The 18,108-nt window shown below is 49.9% G+C and overlaps 1 protein-coding gene across 1 annotated transcript; it reads left to right on the forward strand.

The window, feature by feature from the left end:
* Positions 1 to 458: 458 nt before the first annotated feature.
* On the forward strand, positions 459 to 17,151 carry SHOX2 (SHOX homeobox 2). The gene is made up of 5 exons (XM_081911352.1): positions 459 to 899; positions 4,591 to 4,799; positions 9,943 to 10,000; positions 10,300 to 10,388; positions 16,250 to 17,151. Exons 1-5 carry the CDS (start codon positions 605 to 607, stop codon positions 16,541 to 16,543), a joined length of 945 nt encoding a protein of 314 aa, XP_081767478.1. The 5' UTR covers positions 459 to 604; the 3' UTR covers positions 16,544 to 17,151.
* The last annotated feature ends 957 nt before the right edge of the window (positions 17,152 to 18,108 follow it).

Consider the following 18,108-nt stretch of genomic DNA (forward strand, 5'->3'; position numbering starts at 1 on the left):
TCCTGGATTAATGGCCGAGAGCAACCCCTGGCCACTGGATCTGGAAGAGGGGGGTGGGAGGAAGCTGAGGGAGGAGGAGGAGGTCTCTCTTTCTATTTCCCTCCCCCCCCCGCTCTCCCTCCCTCCCTCCCTCCCTCCCTCCCCCTCCTTTCCCAGTTTGGCTCTTGTTCTCCTTGGTGGTGGTGCTGGGCTGCTCCAGGAGAAGGGGGTTCCTTCCCAGTTCCAAAGGGGAGGTAATTTGCTCCGAACAAGGGGCAGGCTTCGCAAAGTATAAATAGTGGGGACTTCAAGAGCTCCCAGCCCTATCAGATCTGAACTCTTGGCGGGGAGAATTGTCAAAGATCTTCGCGTTTCCACAAGCCCGCTCCAGTTGCGAGGCGTCAGCTCCCCTTTAACTCTCCAGCCCCTCTGCGGCTTTCTCTCTCTCTCTCCCCCCCCGCACCTTGCCCACACCCTCCCCCCTCTTTTCTCCCACCCCTCCTCCTCCTCCTCTTCTTCCTCCTCCTCCTCCTCCCTAACCCCCTTGATGTGTTCTTGGGGGGCTTGGAGCAGCTAGAGGAGGCAAGCGAGGGCGAGGAAAAAAGAGCCCAGCGCAGCGCCGGCGATGGAAGAACTTACCGCTTTTGTTTCCAAGTCGTTTGATCAGAAAGTGAAAGAGAAAAAGGAGCTCATCACCTACCGGGAGGTTCTGGAGAGCGGACCCGTCCGGGGAGCCAAGGAGTCCGGAGGATCCAGCGAGCCCGGCCGCGAGGACGGCAGCAGCCCCGCAGCTCGGGGGGCGGCCGGAGCAGGAGGCGGAGGAGGCGGCGGCGGCGCAGGTGGCCGGTCGCCGGTCCGAGAGCTGGACATGGGCGCCGTCGACAGGGCCAGGGACACGGGCACCCCCAAGCTCAGCGAAGGTAACGAGCCCTCCTCTGCCCAGCGGGTCGGGGGGCGCGCCTGGCAGGCTGGCTAGAGGCAGGGGACCGCGCGTAAAGAACCAGGTGCTGGGAGTACTAGGGGGAGGGGAGAATCGGGGGAAGGGTGCTTCCTGGGGTGGGCGGGGTGGGGACCATGTGTGTGGTTTGACTCCGAGGACCCCCACCACCACCACCCCAGATGAGCGCTGCTACGTCCGGTTGGACCTCAGCGGCGGGGGAACTTGCCAGGGAACGGATGCAGGAAGCAGAGCGCGCGCGGTGGCGTCCAGACGCGGAGCCGGCTGGTCTTTTCGACTGGGGGAAAGAGCCCCCTCCATTAATGTGGATGGATACTTTTTCTGGGCCGTTTCAAAGCGGCCAGATTGTGAGAACACCGCAAGCCGGCCATCGCTTGACCGTAGGCTGCTAGTCCGGTCCAGATCGTCTGGGACCTGATAATGTGTGGCGCTTTTTTCCTGGCTGAACTCTAGCTATGTTTGGGAGATGTGGGCTTTTTTTGTCCTCTCTCTCTTCCCAATCCCAAGGAAGGGAAGCTGTAAAATCACAAGCTCTCGCCCTCCTGGGTTAGGCAGACCATAGTTTGGCACGTGCATGTTTGTGTCTAGTTATATGCACAAATATTTCCTCCGTGAGTAAATGGGAAGAATAAAATCCTGTTTGTCAGGCTTTGCGTTGAGCTGTTCTGGAAACGGTGACAGGTTTTTGAATACGGGAGGTTATCCCTGTAATGGTTCCAATATCTTCTCCCGTTTAAAGTAATTTACGCATTGTAGGAGCCCAACGTATTGTAAATTAAGATGTGCCGACTATTTTGTTCCCAATTGAGCGAAAATAATATGTGGCTCCGAGTTCTAGCTATCAAAATATTTAAGCAGATAATTAATTGCTCCTGCTATGGAGACCCTTTCCTATTTGCAATGTAAAATGAGGGGGAGGGGATGTGGCACTGGAAACAAATGCGAAATAAAACGAATTTATTTCTGTTTAAGGCGGCTTAGAATCCTCCCTATATATCATTAAAAGTTTGAAATGCAGTTGTTTATTTGTGAATGAAAGTATCAAATATTGGGCACGCTAAAAGAAGGGAGCCTATATGGTACTTCTTTTTCTCCAAGTGCATTTCCTAGGAAGGGTGAATAGTTATTTGAAAACAAACCATACATTTCTAAGTAGTTATGCAATGTTAGGAACACTGCTAATAAGTAATGCTGAAATCCAAGCGAAGTATTTCGCTTTTATTCCTCGATGCTCTCGACCTCTTTAAGATTTTATACTGGTGTGCAGGGTGGTGGGGGAGTGGAAGAGGGATAAATGATAATGCGCTTTGCAAAAAAACAACACCACCAAACCTCTCCTGTTTGCTTATCCAAAGATCCCCTCGGCTTTCAAGCATATTTGAATACCTGCGTGCGGTTTGAGGATGCAGATGTCATAGTCGAGGGAGGAGGGTTTATTTCAACTCTTTTGTTCAAGGAAAGTAGCTCTCTCCAGGTCGGAACTGAACAGCAGACATCATCCGGAAATGATTTTATAAACAAATTCTGAATATGATTAGAGACCAACGCAGCTCCAGTAAACAAACTTCGGCGTGGCGGTGGGCAAATACATTCGGGGAGGGAAGGAAGGAAGCGGGGAACCCGGTTTGTAGATTAGGAAACCCCCCGCAGCCTGAATGAACCGCGTCACGCCGCCACGTTTACACCGGGCCTAGTGTCCAAAAGCGAAATGTGTGAACCGTTTGTTGCTGCGGAAGGACAGACTGGAAACGAGCAATACTTTAATCAACGGGCACGGCGTTCTGCACAGTAATATCAGGTCGGAAGGTCCCTGCCTCAAGGAGCCTACAATATATATTTCGACAGGGTGAGGGGGAAACAGACGGAGTTTTAGTGGGAGGAAGCAGGAGGGTGATCAAACTTTGCGCACCCTTCTTAGTTCAAAAACAGTTGCTCCGATAACGATACCATTTAGAGAGCTCCTTCTCCACCTCCCTAGTAAATAAAGGCAAGGATGCCTTGACTTCCCCGCAAGCAGGAGGCTTCAAGAAGCCACTGCAGCGGCGGTCGCGCGTCAGATCCCCCATCGACACCTGCTGCTGTGATTTTGAAAAGGTGCCACTTGAAAGGCCACGCGGGTTTCACAGCAGCCAGCGCCAAAGTCGAGAAGACGCGGAGCGTAAGGGCGCTGCAGTTCTGTGGGATCTTGCCGGCGCTTTCAATGGGAGGCGTGCGGTGACCAGTGCGAGAGGGAGGAAGGGAGACCTTAAAGTCTTTGGGACTTCGGGGCGTGCGTATCCCGGACTTGTTTCTTGTTGTCCCGAACCGGAATTGGGGAAAAGAGGTCCTTCTCCCTCTCTTCCCCCTGAGAAGACAGTGGAGTTCTCAGGACAGACCTGCTGCCCCTTCCCAGACAGGTGTAGACTACGCATTGCTCGGAGCGTCTCTCATAATAATAATAATAATAATAATAATAATAATAATAATAATATCGCTGTCAAAGACCAAGCTGACCGCTGTGCAGAAGGAGAGCCAGCTCTTGGGCAGATTTTTAAAGTCTTTCTAGACTTAAACTTAACACACTCAAATAAATAAATAGGATGGACCTGCGTTCTGCGGTGGCTTTGGGAACTGCTGGCAGAAACCCCGGGCCCACCTCGATCAAACCGCGCAGGTCAGCGCCCTTAGAACTGAAGCAGGCGCCCGGGTCCGGGCAGGGCAAAACAAAAGTTGAGGAGGACCGGGGCTGGTCCTTTGGAAATAGAGAACTCTGTTCCCAGTGGGCAATCCCAGGGGTGGGCCTTCCTAGCCTGGAACAAGATCCAGGGCAAAACCATTCAGGGAAAGTCTGCGATCCCATAAAAGCACACTTGTAAGACTGCATGCTAAGACTTGTGAGTACCCTTTTGAACTCAGTGTGGCTTTTAACTTCTGTGTAGAAGAACCTAGGATTGCGCTGTGGGAGCAGCGGTGATATATATGGGGGGTATAAATATAATGCATAAATGTAAGTCCCACTGGATTCAACGAGGCTTATACTTCCTAGGGAGTGCAGCCTCTAAGTTCCTCCTTTGATCGTCCAGGGGACGTGCTGCTGCTTTCCTTCTGGTGGGCCCGGGATCTGAAACGAAGCCACGAGCGACCCGGGCCAGGCTGCGCCCTCGGCTGCACAGGCGCCGGATACCAGCTCGCGGGGCTCTGCTTGGGCCCTCCTTCGCTTCAGCCTCGCCACTGGGAAGAGAGGTGACCTTTGAGCGTTTCATTGATCCCTGCCACCGCTGCTCCTCCTCCTCCTCCCCCCCCTTTTGCTTGACTTAAGATAAAAACACAAGTGGGGGAAGGGCCAGAGCTCAGTGGCAGAGATTCTGCTTTGCATGTAGAAGGTCCCAGGTTCAATCCCCGGCGTCTCCAGGTAGGGCTGGTGAGAGAGATTGGCCGGCCTGAAATCGCAGAGAGCCTCTGCCAGCCAGTGCAGGCAATTCTGAACTCTATGGACCAAGGCTCTGATATGGCATAAGGCAGTTTTTGTGTTTGTTGGAAACTCAGGTCAGGCGCTGGCCTCGTGGTCCAGGGATGGTTGGGTAGTTGCTTTTTGGTTTTGTTTTGCTTGTATGTCTCTGGTGGTGTTTTGGTTTTGCCTCTTTATTTTGTCGTTGTTGTTGCTCCGTCTCCAGTTTCCCCCGAGCTGAAGGACCGCAAAGAAGATGCCAAAGTGATGGAAGACGAAGGACAGACGAAAATCAAGCAGAGGAGAAGCCGGACCAATTTCACCCTGGAGCAGCTGAACGAGCTGGAGAGGCTCTTCGACGAGACCCATTACCCGGACGCTTTCATGAGAGAAGAGCTCAGCCAGAGGTTGGGTTTGTCCGAAGCTCGGGTGCAGGTAAGCATGGAAATCCTTTCGGCTTCTGCTGGGGAGGGGTTCCTCCACGAGGACCCTGGGAAGGGACCTTCCTACGGACTAGCTGCCCCAGAAGCTTGCACGACTCCGGATTCCTTCCCACTGCGCTCCGTTCTGAACCAAGAGGCTTAGGATCGCGCGCTGCATTGGAAAGCAAGTCACAAGGTGGACTTGCTTCCTCTTTCATGGATGGTTGGTAGCGGTAGGTTCGGATCCGGTGGGTGCCCTTCTTCTGTAAGCCTTTGCTGGGGAGGGGGGAATAGTATGCGCTAGGAGAGGAAAGGGGCTTCCACCCAAAGGTTGTTCCTGGTCCTGAGCAGACAAGAGTGGCGAATCTGGAGTACAGCAGACCTTGTGTTGTATCTGCGCGCTTTCATCCTAAATATACACCTATGAGTTGGCAGGAAATGTCATTTCCTGGTGCGTTTTGCTTGGGGCTACAAGGGGCTGTTTCCATCTTCATAGATGAATTTTGCTTCCATAGTTCCGCCCACATCGAGATGTGCTGGCCTCTCTTGTGTCCCATTTCTTCCAATTCTCCGCTTGCTATCTTTAGAGCCATCCAGGTCAATGGTATTTTACAGTATCATTTTTTTAAAAAAAGGTCTCTGCCCGAAAGAGCTTACAATCTAAAGCTGAAACAGTAGCTAGTGAGAAAAAATTGAGCCAATTGAGGAGAGTGAATAGTGCTCAAAGTAGGTGTGTAAGTGTGGTTGGTAGTGTGCTTAAGTGCGGTTTCTAAGACTTCGGATAGCTAAGCTTTCCGTGTGGGAAAAATACCGAGTCCATGTGTATTATATTCTCCTTCTCCCTTTAAACATTGATCCTAGCTCAGTTTCTTTTCTTTCTTTCTTTCTTTCTTTTTAAAGTAGAAGGCGGATGTATGAATTAACTTTATAGAAGGGCTGACTAATAAACGAAATTGGGAGTTGCTAAAGTGTACACAGTTACAGTCCATTTACTTTTTTTAAAAGGGGAAGTAATTAAAAAAATCCCCCAGGGACTCAGAAAAGGAACAGATACAGGCAGCGCGGGGCTTGGCTAATGCAGCCGGATTTCAAAGAGCTGTTTGGAGACCATCTTCCCCTTACACTGTCCAGAGATTGCTGGGGATCTTTGTCAAGCTGCCCCCGTCCCCCACCCCCAGAAAAGAAAAGAGGCTCTGGTCCAGAAAAGGCAGGACTTGGGTCCAGAGGTAGAAGCGCATATCCAGCCAGAGGCCCGGAGACCCTTGTCCACCGGGAGCGAAGGCGACTCGTCATTCCAGCGCCGTTTCCGCAGAAAACTGGGCCGCCTTTGTAGGAACACATGGAGAGCACTTCCAGGCCCCCCGAACATCTGCAGCCGGGAGGCTAAGCAGCGACTCCTGGCTTGTAACAGATACCTTCTCTCTCCCGCCCCCCTTCCTTCCATCTTTGTTGCTCGTAGGCTCTGCCATCTGCACCAAAACGGCTCTTCGGCTCTTACCGGCTCTTTCTCTGCATCTTGTAATCGGATAAAGGCAGACACTGAACAGCCACGTTGTAGCAAAGGGGTGTGTGTGTGTGTGTGTGTGTGTGTGTGTATAAAAGGGTTTGTGTGAGAGACAGTGTTGGGGGAGAGCAGAATTTTTGAAAGACATCGCAGCTTAAAGAAAAAGATTCTTCCTTCTTTTTTTATCTGCCTCTGATTTTATAAACACACACACACCACGCAATGGAGTGTGGCTGTATGTCCATATCTATATTATATATAGATTTCTGTGTAGGCGGCGATACCTACGGAGGGAGATTTGCCCGACTCAACAAAAGAATAACCAGTGCCCACCATAATCCATACAGAATAACTTTCAGAGATTTGCATAAATTAAGGCCTCCTTCCTTTTAAATGGCCCCAGAAAACGCTTCGCTGTGATTTTGTTTCAAACTTTGCTTCCCAGCTCCCATTGGCAGATGGTGGGAAGGCGAGCCTGGAAGGCGGCAGGGGTATGCGCTGGAAGCTGAAATGAACGCCCCCCCCATTCATTCTTCCCTAGCCATCTTTACTCGGAAGTAGACACAGTGGGCTTACTTTCGAGTAAGCACGCTCAGGCGCGCAGTCTAACGGCGCGCTTTTCAAAGGTGTGTTGCTTTGTGAAAATGCACAGGATCGGACTGCGCGGTCGCGATCTCGTGCAAGTTCGTGTTGACCGGCTCCCAGGTCAGCGAGCGCGCAGACCGATCTTGCTGCCTGGAAGAGGGACCGACTCTGCTCAGTGGGGCCTTCTGCTCGGGAAGCGCAACCAGGATGGCGACCTCCGGCTGTCATAATTCCCAGGATCGGTTGGCATATCTTGCTTCCTTGGAAGGCAGCGCCATCGAAGGAAACGTCACACTGCGTGTGTCAGACTCCTGGGATGTTCGTTTGAATGTGGAAACGGACAGGATTCGTGCCTGCAGATGTTGACAGTTTAAAGCATTAGATCCCAATCAGCTTTCACGTCCCTCGTTGCCCCTCCTCTCCTCCCCCGCCTTTAAAAGGGTCTTGAGGGAAGAAGGATCACATGATAGTGAGGACCTTTGAGATGGAAAACAGATCTCTCTCCCCAGCGCTTTCCCCCAATATATAAATCTGGGCTCAATATTTTAAAGCACTTTTAAGTTCCATTGATTTCAGTGGCAGAGATGTGAAACACACTCCCACTGAAATGAATGGGGCTAAAATAAGTGCCCGATCCTCTCCCCCTCCCCGGTTTACTCGGAGGCCAGTCCTTCTGAGTTCAATGGGACTTAGCAAGCAAACCTTATTGAACTCAATGGGGCTTACATCTGCGTGGAAACGCATAGGGTCGGGCTGCCCAAGCACACCTGCCTGGCCCCAAGGCTGTAGGTACACCGCATATTCTCTCTCTCAGGTTTTCAAACTTTTCCTCCTTTCCAACTGCCAAAGTTATCTCCTTGCCTGGAGTGAAGCTCTCTCCCCCCCCCATCTCTTCCGATGGCAGCAAATTAGATTATCATAATAATGAGACAATTATTCCGCTTCTGTGTTACACTCCACTGCACAGAGGAACAGAGAATTTTCCAACTTCTTTGTAGTGAAGCTTTTATGACAGTAATTACCCCCCAAAAGTGAGTCATTAAACGCTTTGGTGTTTCGTTTTTCTTGAAGATAAAGCTAATTAATATTACAGGCTTTTAATGAGCGCATTCTTCTCGGGTCTTATTGCGCAAACATCTAAACCCCTTTATCACTAGTTTTTTTTTGTGGTGTGTGTGTTTTAGCATTAGATAGCACGGCGAGATGGAGCGGAGGGGGGAGGCCTGGTGGGGATTCGGCTGGCGAAAGATGAAACGGGCCCGGAGAAAGTAATTGAGCAAGAACCAGAACAGGCGGCAACTGTCTATATCCTAGAACTGCGCTCTTTTAAGTTCCGATTCTAAAGCGGGCAGGGAGGGAGCGACGCTCAGGAGGCAAAGTTTAGGCGTTCGTCAGCTTCATCCCAGGCCCATCCTAGGCGCCTTCCTTGCCTTTCCAATGCTGGTGGTGCAATCTACTCCCGAGGGCCGGAGGGACATGCAACTGGCCCCTGGCACTGTAATATTTCCCATTCGTTTTAGCAAAACGACTCCTAAGTAAACTCTCCCCTCCCTGAAACGCAGTTTGGAATTATAATTAGCAACAACACGGCCCTTCTATCCTAACCCAAAGGGAACTAGCCAAATTTCGCCCATCTAACTCCCCTGCTTAACGGGAGCGATCATATTCTTGTCTACTCAGAAGTAAGTCCTATTGTGCGTTCAGTGGGGTTTGCTTCCATGTCGGTGTGTATAGGATTTTAGCTCTTAACTGAAGATTAAATGTAAGGGCTGTGCCTCACTTTTACTCGGAAAGGGAGTGAGTTGAACTGATTTTACTCATAACTCTTTCCAAGTAAGGCTTCACCTTGCACTCTGAGCGCACCAACTTGGATAAACTTCTATTGAAACGTGGGTCTTGCTCCGGAGTAAATATGCAAAGTTTTCAGAAGCATCTTTCTTTAGGATTCAAGCCTAAAGTAGTAACTGTGAAAGAGGAAAAGGAGACTGATACAATGATGTTTTGGATCGGAACTGAGGCGGGGAGAGAGAGAAGGTAAGGGAAATCAGAGAACTAGGTTGGCATTGCATGTGGATATGCACAGTTACGGATTCAGTTACTGGCTTGCGTAATTATGTGTGCGTTGAAGTTCTAGGGGACTACTTCTATATGAGCTAAATAATTGAAATGTGGAGCACGTGTACTCCAAGGAAGTTGATTACTGTATATATCTGAGACCCCCTCCCAAAACAGAGGAGACTCCATGTTGCAGCTCAAAATGGTCACTCTCAAACTATTCGAGAACACAAGTCATCCCAATTTCTAGACTCCCCTGAACGCGAAACCCTTTGCTTTTTTCTCTTTAGAAAGTCGAAGCAAGACTTAGTCACAGTTTATGTGACGCGCAGATGGCTGAAATCTGGCACGCACATAACCCAAAACTCTCTGGAGTGCAACATTTCGAAAGGGATACATTTGCTTCTCCCTAGAAACGGGGAAGGAGGGGGCTTGTTGATCCCCAAATCGTTAAGAAACTTCAAGAAAACTGAAATCTGGTTATGTGGTTAATAAACTTTCTGGATTACTATGTAATTTTTTTTTAAAGAAAAAAGGACATGTTTGTACCTAACAGTGTAATCCTATTCATGGCTACCCAGAAGCCAATCCTACTTGGTTTCATGAGACTTTTCCCCAGGTGAGTGTGCGTAGGGTTGTCTCCTAAGTGTCCAATTTACTGGCGCGTTCAGAGGCAAACCAAAGAGGTCTCGCTTGCCCCTTTAATAGTAATACAGAAGAAAGAATTTCAGCGCCTGTGGCTTGTCATGCAACTATTAAAGGTGCATGCAAGACCCCCCCCTCCTCGTTCCCCTCTGGACACCCTGGTCAAAACGGTGGGCCTAGTTTATTTTAGGTCGCGCGCGCAGTGCGGAGTTTCCAGTAAGATTTGGATTGGGGAGAGGAAGGCTCCCAGTAGGAGCCAGGAAGATAACGCTGCTGGGGTCATTGACATGGCCAGAGAAATCACTGTGCGCAGATAAATAGATAGATGCGGCTTTGTATTGAGCTCGCCTTCTTCCTGTCTGCGCAGGTATGGTTTCAGAACAGAAGAGCTAAATGCAGAAAGCAAGAAAACCAACTCCACAAAGGTAGGTGAATTTTATCAGCGGCGCGCGTAAACGGGTTCAAACGTTTCTGGTCCAGGGAATAAAACCCTCCCCTTTAAATTCTAGGCTCTTGGGGGCCTCCTTTTGCCTCTTCCCCAAACCTCCAGGCTTTTCCTTGCCTAAGGCTGTACACTTGCCTGGAAATAAGCCCCATTGGGCACAATACGCGCTGCCAACGTGCAAAGCGCCAAGGGAGCATTCCCAGCGAAGTGAAATAAAAATTAGATGTCCTGTGCCTTTTTAGCTCAGTTTCTGACCGATCCCCGCCTCTGTTCTTGCAGGAGTCCTCATAGGAGCAGCCAGCCAGTTTGAAGCGTGCCGGGTTGCCCCCTACGTGAACGTGGGCGCTTTGAGGATGCCTTTCCAGCAGGCAAGTACAAAGGGAGAATCCCGTGGGCGTCAGCCCCACAATGGTAGGAAGGGCCACAGGATGGCCTTCCCGCAGGTGCCCCTTTATCCCTTTCTCTCTCTGGCTGGTCAATCATATGCGCAAAAGGAATGTTTAAAAGTTTCCTTCCTGCGGGGGTGGGGGGAGATTGGAGGCGTGTGTGTTTTGTTTGGGCACTGAACACACCGATCCTGAGTGCATGTGCCGTCAGGTCTCTGTGTGCTTTATTGGAAACAAGCTCCCGTTGAGCTCAGTGGGACTTGGCCAGCGCGTATTAAAGGCGCGCAGGGCGGCTGCTGCTGCAGCTTTTCTGTCGTTCGGTGCTGCAGATTTAAATGGTGGTACTGGTTTAAAGGGGAATTAAGTCTCATTGATCTCGAGGGAGCTTACTTCCTAGGAAGAGTCTTTAGGATCCGGAAAGTCCGAAATGTGCTGAGGCGGCATTTGTGCGTACCAGGGATCGGGAAGTGAATCTGGGTTTCCCATTAGATGCTCAGCGGATCTCGTTCATGCTTAGTATTTGGAAACGCCGTGGGGTTTCCTCTCTCGAAAGTGGCACGCAGGAAGTTATACAGTACCGAGTCAGATCATGAGTCCAGCTGGTTCAGGATTGTCTAAAACTGACTGGAAGTGACACAGAGATGGGTGTTCCCAGCAATACCTGGAGTTGGCAGGGATTGAAACTGGGAGCTTTGGCATGAAAAGCAGGTGCTCCATCAGGGGGCTGTGGCAGAGGACCACAGCTTTAAGGGCTCATTTAAGCCAGGTTCTCTCTCAACTCCTATGCATGTTTACTCAGAACTTAAGGTGTTTAATGTGGCTTATTGCCCAGTAAATTCACTTAGGGTGGCAGCCTCAGCGAGCCTGCCCAGCTCTCTGTAGGCCCCTGTGAATTCCTGAGCTTCCACCCAAATGAGAGGAATTGATTTTGATGGGTTTATCAATGCAAAAATACATAGGTGTGCATGACTATACGGTGTGTGTATTTATTTAATTCTACTAATACGATCAGTAGGGGGGTGGTCAGTTGTAGTGGTTTTCTGGAAAAAAACACAACAAACTCCACAAGTTTTATGTGGCTTTATGAACTAGCAGGCATGTAGTCTGGATTAATTTTAACAGGAGAGCCTGAGTCCTACAGATACCACTTTTATTTCCCCTTTTTAGAGTAGTGTCTATCTTTAGCAACCTACATTGGTAATGAAAAGCAAACCTTACAAGCCTGATGGCAAGGTACCTTTGGCACAGTCAAGTCCTCTTCCAAAGCTTGTTATCCTCCTAACATTTTTGGCCTTAAACTCCCACCAGGCCCAGCCAGTGTTGCCAACGGCCTCACATGATGGGAACTGTAGTCCACTCTGGCATAACTTCAATGGGCATAAACATTCCTAACCCAGCCCCTGAATTATGGTAATTACTTGGAAGTTATCTTCAGCTGATTTCAACAGAGCTTCTAAGTAATCTAATTAAGAATAAGTAAGTTGGACCTCAAAACTCAGTGGGTTCTTCTTCCATAGCTTTCGTAGATTGTCTTCTGTCCTAGAGAAGTTGCACATTTCAGGCTTATTGACCTCAGTGGTCAATCTTCTAATGGCAATGATATTGGTGTGCTCTAAATTGAAACTGCTCATCATTTGGTTGTAGACAAACAGCTGTCTCTTAAGCACTGGTCCTAGGCACATGAAACTCAGCGGGGCTAACCTCTGACTAAACATGCGTGGGTCTGGGCTGCATGAGCCATGTGTAGGGTGAGAAACTCTCCCTTGTGAAATGAGGGTAAGGAGGGGAGAGAGAAGACTCTGCCGGTCGTCTGCATCCATGATAAATAAAAGCAGTGGCAACAATAGTTGTCTCAAACTGTGGCTGGTGCTGGGGTTGATAAGGTGTGGGTAATAACACCATAAAGGTCATATGGGAGATGACTGAGAGCAACAGATGTGTACAGTCATTAGAGAGCTGAGAGGAAAGGAGCAAGATAAAGGAGGGCCCTCTGCACTGTCTTGATGCTATCAAGGCTGCAGTCTTGAAGTTCAGTGGCATTTAAGCAAACTGAATGTGTGCAGGATTGTAGCCAAGGGCAGGTTAGCATCCACAGCGAATGCCTGTTTCTCCTTTTGCTCTGTTTTTTTTTTAATTAAATGGACCTTAGGGCACGATAATTACTTCACCTGTCTTCAGATGGTGTGGACAGATGAGCAAGCAAAAGTGTTTAGAAAAAAATGGTCAAAGCAGATGAGTGAACAAGCAAACTGGAAAAAAGGGCAATTAAGCCCATTCATTGGAAAGCAGGAGTCTGTGTTAAGTGTAGAGGGAGGAGAGAAAGAGAAGTGCAGCCAATTAGCCTCTATTTTGCTTATGGTTGGTCAACTAGCATGCAAAATCAGCTGGCAGTAACCACAAGCAGAAAACCAGAAGCAGTCAACACATGAGGGTACCTCTCAGCCATAGCCAAAGAAGCACTACTTATGAGTAGAGCCTGCAATAAGGTACATGCTGCTGGCAGAAGGCACACGAAAGTGACAGGTTAATCAATGTAGGACATGGCCCAACTAGTCAGAATGTTCAGGGAAATTAGGAAGGAGCACCCACCCACAGATCAGTGCATACTTACTGCATTTCACAAGGCTGTCCAGGAGAAATAGCTTGCATATTTAGCCAAATCACCAATTGGATTGGTCTGCTGTCTAGCCAACCAGAGAGGCTTAGTTTGCAAGAGGAACCGGGATGGGGAACGTGGTCCTCTAGCAGTTGTTGGACTTCAGCTCCCATCAGTCTCAGCCAGTGGAGTAAACTCAGAAGAAAGGCGACCAGGGATATGCATGCCAACGGTCAGAAGTGATGGGAGTTGTAGTCTGTCAGGCCACAGGTTCCCATCCCCGCGTTGGAGGATTATGCTTGCATGAAAGTAACATAATGTGACCTGGAAGTCTTTTGCGCAATCCCTAAAATATGGCAGTGAGGGGTAACACTCTGCACATTTATAGGATGAATATTATCACTTGGCTCAGGGCTCAATGAGTCAAGGCTTAGTCCTGTTATAATACAGACCCTGCGACTGTGCTCAGAAGCCGTTTCCCCCCACTACTTGGGAACTACAGAAAGACCTCACATGCTTGGGATTAAGCCAGAGGTTTTCAACCTTTTTGAGACCATGGCTCCCTTAACCAACCACATTCTTTTTGCGGCCCCCCTGTGAGGCTCAGGAGCCCAGTTATGCCACCCCTTGCCTGCAGAGCTGGCAGCCTCTCACCCTTTTTCAAACACCCTCCTTTATGGAGTGCTCCCTCAACCTCCTCTCCCCTCTTCTTGGGGGTCCTCTGGGCAGCCGCTGCTGACACCCCCGTCTCTGAGCTCACCCCAAAGAGAGGTGCCTCCTCACGCTGCCCCACGGGGGCCTGGGAAGATGATGCTCCCAGCCTTAGTGGCCCAACGGAGACTGGCCAAAGGTGAATGTGAGGCCAGCACCTTACCTTGGGAGGCAGCAGTGGCAGCAGTGGGTGCTTCTGGGCCTGCTTGGTGGAAAGACGCCCCTTTAGCACGGGGCACTTGGCTCCCAGGCAGGTCTTGTACACAGCAAGCACAAGAAAGGCCAGTCTGGCCTCCCACTTGTCTGTCTATTGCCAGCCGCAAGGGCTGGTGGACTGGCTGGCTGGGCTTCCTCGCCTGCTTGCTTGCTTACTCCAAGGCTGCCTCAGCTTCTGGCAACCAGCACTCCCTGGCCAGCCCCAGAGGCACCATTCACTTGTAGCCAGGGCGCTGCAACAAACAGCTGTGCAAGCCTTTGGGAGGCAGAGATGCGAGAGGGCATCAGATTATAGGGGAAGGAAAAAGGGATGGAGGCCAGTGTTGCCTGCGGCACCCCTGACCATCATGCAAGGCACCCCAGGGTGCCATGGTTGAAAACCACAGGATTAAGCAATATAGGTGTGACTTTTTCAGGAAATAGCCTGTCTTAAATAAGCACTCAAGGACCTGGGGAAAAAAAAATAACAAATTGTGATCTGGCTATAGGTAAAGGTAAAGGGACCCCTGACCATTAGGTCCATTCATGGCCGACTCTGGGGTTGTGGCGCTCATCTCGCTTTATTGGCCGAGGGAGCCGGCGTACAGCTTCCGGGTCATGTGGCCAGCATGACTAAGCCGCTTCTGGCAAGCCAGAGCAGTGCGCGGAAACACTATTTACCTGCCTGCCGGAGCGGCACCTATTGATCTACTGTACTTGCACTTTGACGTGCTTTTGAACTGCTAGGTTGGCAGGAGAAGGGACCGAGCAACGGGAGCTCACCCTGTCACGGGGATTCAAACCGCCGACCTTCTGATCAGCAAGTCCTAGGCTCTGTGGCTATGCTGTGCTCTAATTCTAAAGCTGTGAAGGACTGGCTATGATTACTTGGGTCCTAAGGAAAGGCATTCTGCACATGCTCAGGGACTTTTGTTTTGACAGAGGCCAGATCTTTCAGGACTGTGATAGAAGTTCTGAAGATGAGCTATATACCTCAAATGCCGTTAACTGGTTCTTGCTTTCGTGAATATGATGACTTGGTTGTTTCAGTGCCAGCAATTAGGTTTTGGTTAGTTTTCTTCATTCATTCGTTTGGAAACTGTCTGGTAGCTGGGGCAGTTGCCTTGCATAGAGAAGGGTCCGGGTTCAGTCCCCAGTATCTCCAGGTAGGGGTGGGACAAACCTAGACCTGGAGGTCCAGAGTGCTGCTGCCACTGGTCATTGTAAGGGTAGCCATCTATACAGAGATGGATTGGACCCATGGTCTGACTCGGTACAAAGCAGCTTCCTGTGGTGTTGTGCAAATGTAAGGCTTCGGTGCTAAAGGATTAAATTCCATTGAACTTTGCTGCTGGTTTTCTTCCCAGTAAGCATGCTGCACAAAGCACAGAGTGATAGAATGGCAGCATTGGAAGGGACTGGGAGGGTCATCTAGCCCAGTGTTTCCCAACCTTGGGTCTCCAGCTGTTTGAGGACTACAATTCCCATCATTCCTGACCACTGGTGTTGCTAGCTAGGGATGATGGGAGTTGTAGTCAAAAAACAGCTGGCGACCCAAGGTTGGGAAACACTGGCCCAACCCTCTGGCATGCAGGAATCTTTTGCCCAACGTGGGGCTCAAACCCACAACCCAGAGATTAAGTGTCTCATCAACCCAAAATAAATCCACACTGCAATCCTAGTTACATTTTGCTCAGTGAAAGCCCCACTCTTCCCAGTGGGCCTTACTAGTAGGCACAATGGGTTGTAACCCTCAATCCAGCTGCAATCAGGCTTGTGCTCATGAACCCTTTTCTCTCTCTTTTAAAGGCAGGTACTAAAACAAAAACCCAGAGCCCAATCCTAAGCATCTTCAGTGCTCCATTTATGAGGAGTGACATCCTATGGCCTTTTAATATGTGGTGGGTTTTTTTGGGGGGAAGGGTGGTTATTGGGTTGTTGTTGTTATTTCGATTACATATTTTGCAGTTTCATAATTTGATTTTGTGAAGTGCCCTGAGACCTCCGGGCAGTCTAGGGCAGTTATATAAATTCAACAAATAAAACAGAACAAAATGAGGGGAAAGGTAGCAAAGGGGGATCGATGCAAACCACAAACCCTGAAGGATCCCCTTCCTCAGTTAGTCAAACCACGCACCCCGCTAAAAACAAGAAGTAGCTGAGGGTGGCACTGAAAGTGTATTCAGAAGTCAAGTCTCCTTGAGTTCCGCGGGCCTTTCCCCCTGCCAAGTGGGCTGAGGAGGCTTGGAGCCCTGGAGGCTGTGGGGGAGGGTTTGAGATGGCGGTCGTCCTAACACTCTTGTCTCCCCCCTCCCCTTTCCCCTCTCGTTGCCCCTTTCAGGACAGTCATTGCAACGTGACGCCCTTGTCCTTTCAGGTGCAGGCGCAGCTGCAGCTCGACAGCGCCGTGGCGCACGCGCACCACCACCTCCACCCGCACCTGGCCGCGCACGCGCCCTACATGATGTTCCCGGCGCCGCCTTTCGGGCTCCCTCTGGCCACGCTGGCCGCCGAGTCCGCCTCGGCCGCTTCGGTGGTGGCGGCGGCCGCGGCGGCCAAGACCACCAGCAAGAACTCCAGCATCGCGGACCTCAGACTCAAAGCCAAAAAGCACGCGGCCGCCCTGGGCCTGTGACTCTTCCTGCAGCCGCCGCCGGGGCACGTTGCAATCCCAGCGCGCGCCTGCGCAGAAGACTGTCCGCCGCCTCTTCCTCCTCCCTCCGCGGCCAGCTCTCCTCTACTGAGGCCGACACGGAGCCGGAGGAAGGGCTTTGCCACCGCCACCCCCCACTTTCTGTCTTGGTCCTGCGCGACTTAAAATGTGAAAGGCGAAAGAAGCACGAGGCGTTCCCCGGAACGAAACAACTCTCTCTATATTATAGACCCAAGGCGATGAACAAATAAAAGGAACAATGTGGGTGTTTTTCCCCCGTTTTAAATGGAGGGAGGGGAAGAGCTCCCTTCTACTACTGCTAATAATATAATAAGAATACTAAGGAGGAGAAGAAAACGTAGAGCTTGCTCAGAAACTGGCGGGAAGATATATACTTATTTAAAAGAATTAGATGAAATAGACGCGCAGCTGGGAAGTTCACAGGTTTTGAAACTGACCTTTTTCTGCGAAGATCACTTTAATACGAGAAATTTGATAAGAGAGGCGGGCCTCCTTCCACGTCGCATCAGATACTTGAGTTTTAACAGCCACAGTCTGGAAACGGAGATGAGAAGGAAAGAAGAATTTAAAAATTGGGGGTAGGGGCGGGGGGGGGGGCGGTGGATTTTTTTATATATAAAAAAATGTGTGTGCGTGTGTGTGAAAGAGAGACAGACAGACACGGTTATTTCTCTGCCAATTTCTAATGGGAAAACTGAGTGACCGGGACTCTTCTTCTACTCGTGGAGTTCCGGGTCTGCATGTATTTGTTTGTTTTTATTTTTATTTCTTCTTGGCGTCCCTTCGGATCATTTGCACTTCACCTCGATCAGAACCACCATCACAAAAAGAAAAAAAAAAAAAACCCACACAAAACGAAGCCAAGTCTCTGGATCCCCCAAGAGAGAGATTTTAACCCAAGGCCCCGATCCGGAGAAACCAGCCTTATGCATAGTCTAAGCTCCTTGAAATCACTGCGGGGACAGGATTGTAGCCTGAAGCTTACAATCCTTTCTGCAAGGGAAGATAAAACTCCCACTGAGCACAAGGGCTTACTTTCGAGTAAGCAGGCGCAGAGTTTTGATTTTTCTCACCTCTCCAAAATGTCCCCCCCCCAAAAAAACCCCAACCCCCTTTTTGGCCTCAGCAGTCGAGCCCGATGAGGTCTGGAGATTTCGAAAGTTTGGTGATGGCATTTCGGTTGGTCTTCATCACAAAAAAAGCTATTACCATCCTGGTAGAATTTTGAATGCCCTCCGCACTTAATGGACCATCTCAGCTGCTTCTGTTTTCCAAGCCGAGCAGAGGAGACTCCACCTCGCATCAAAATCAATAGCCAGTCGCGACTGACATAAATTCTATTGATTTCGATGGAATTGATGCGCGACTAACTGTATCCGGATCGGGGCTTCCAGCTTTTTAAATTTTTTTTATTTAAGGGTGTGTGTAGAGGGGGAAAAGCCACCACTATCTGATTTCCAACCCTAATAAGTAAGGAAACAAATAGCAGTTTGTTTTCTCCCTCCCCACCTCAAGATAAAGATTGT

Source organism: Podarcis melisellensis (genome assembly GCF_964234715.1).
Source record: "Podarcis melisellensis genome assembly, chromosome: 5".
In the NCBI taxonomy this organism is placed as follows: Eukaryota; Metazoa; Chordata; class Lepidosauria; order Squamata; family Lacertidae; genus Podarcis; species Podarcis melisellensis.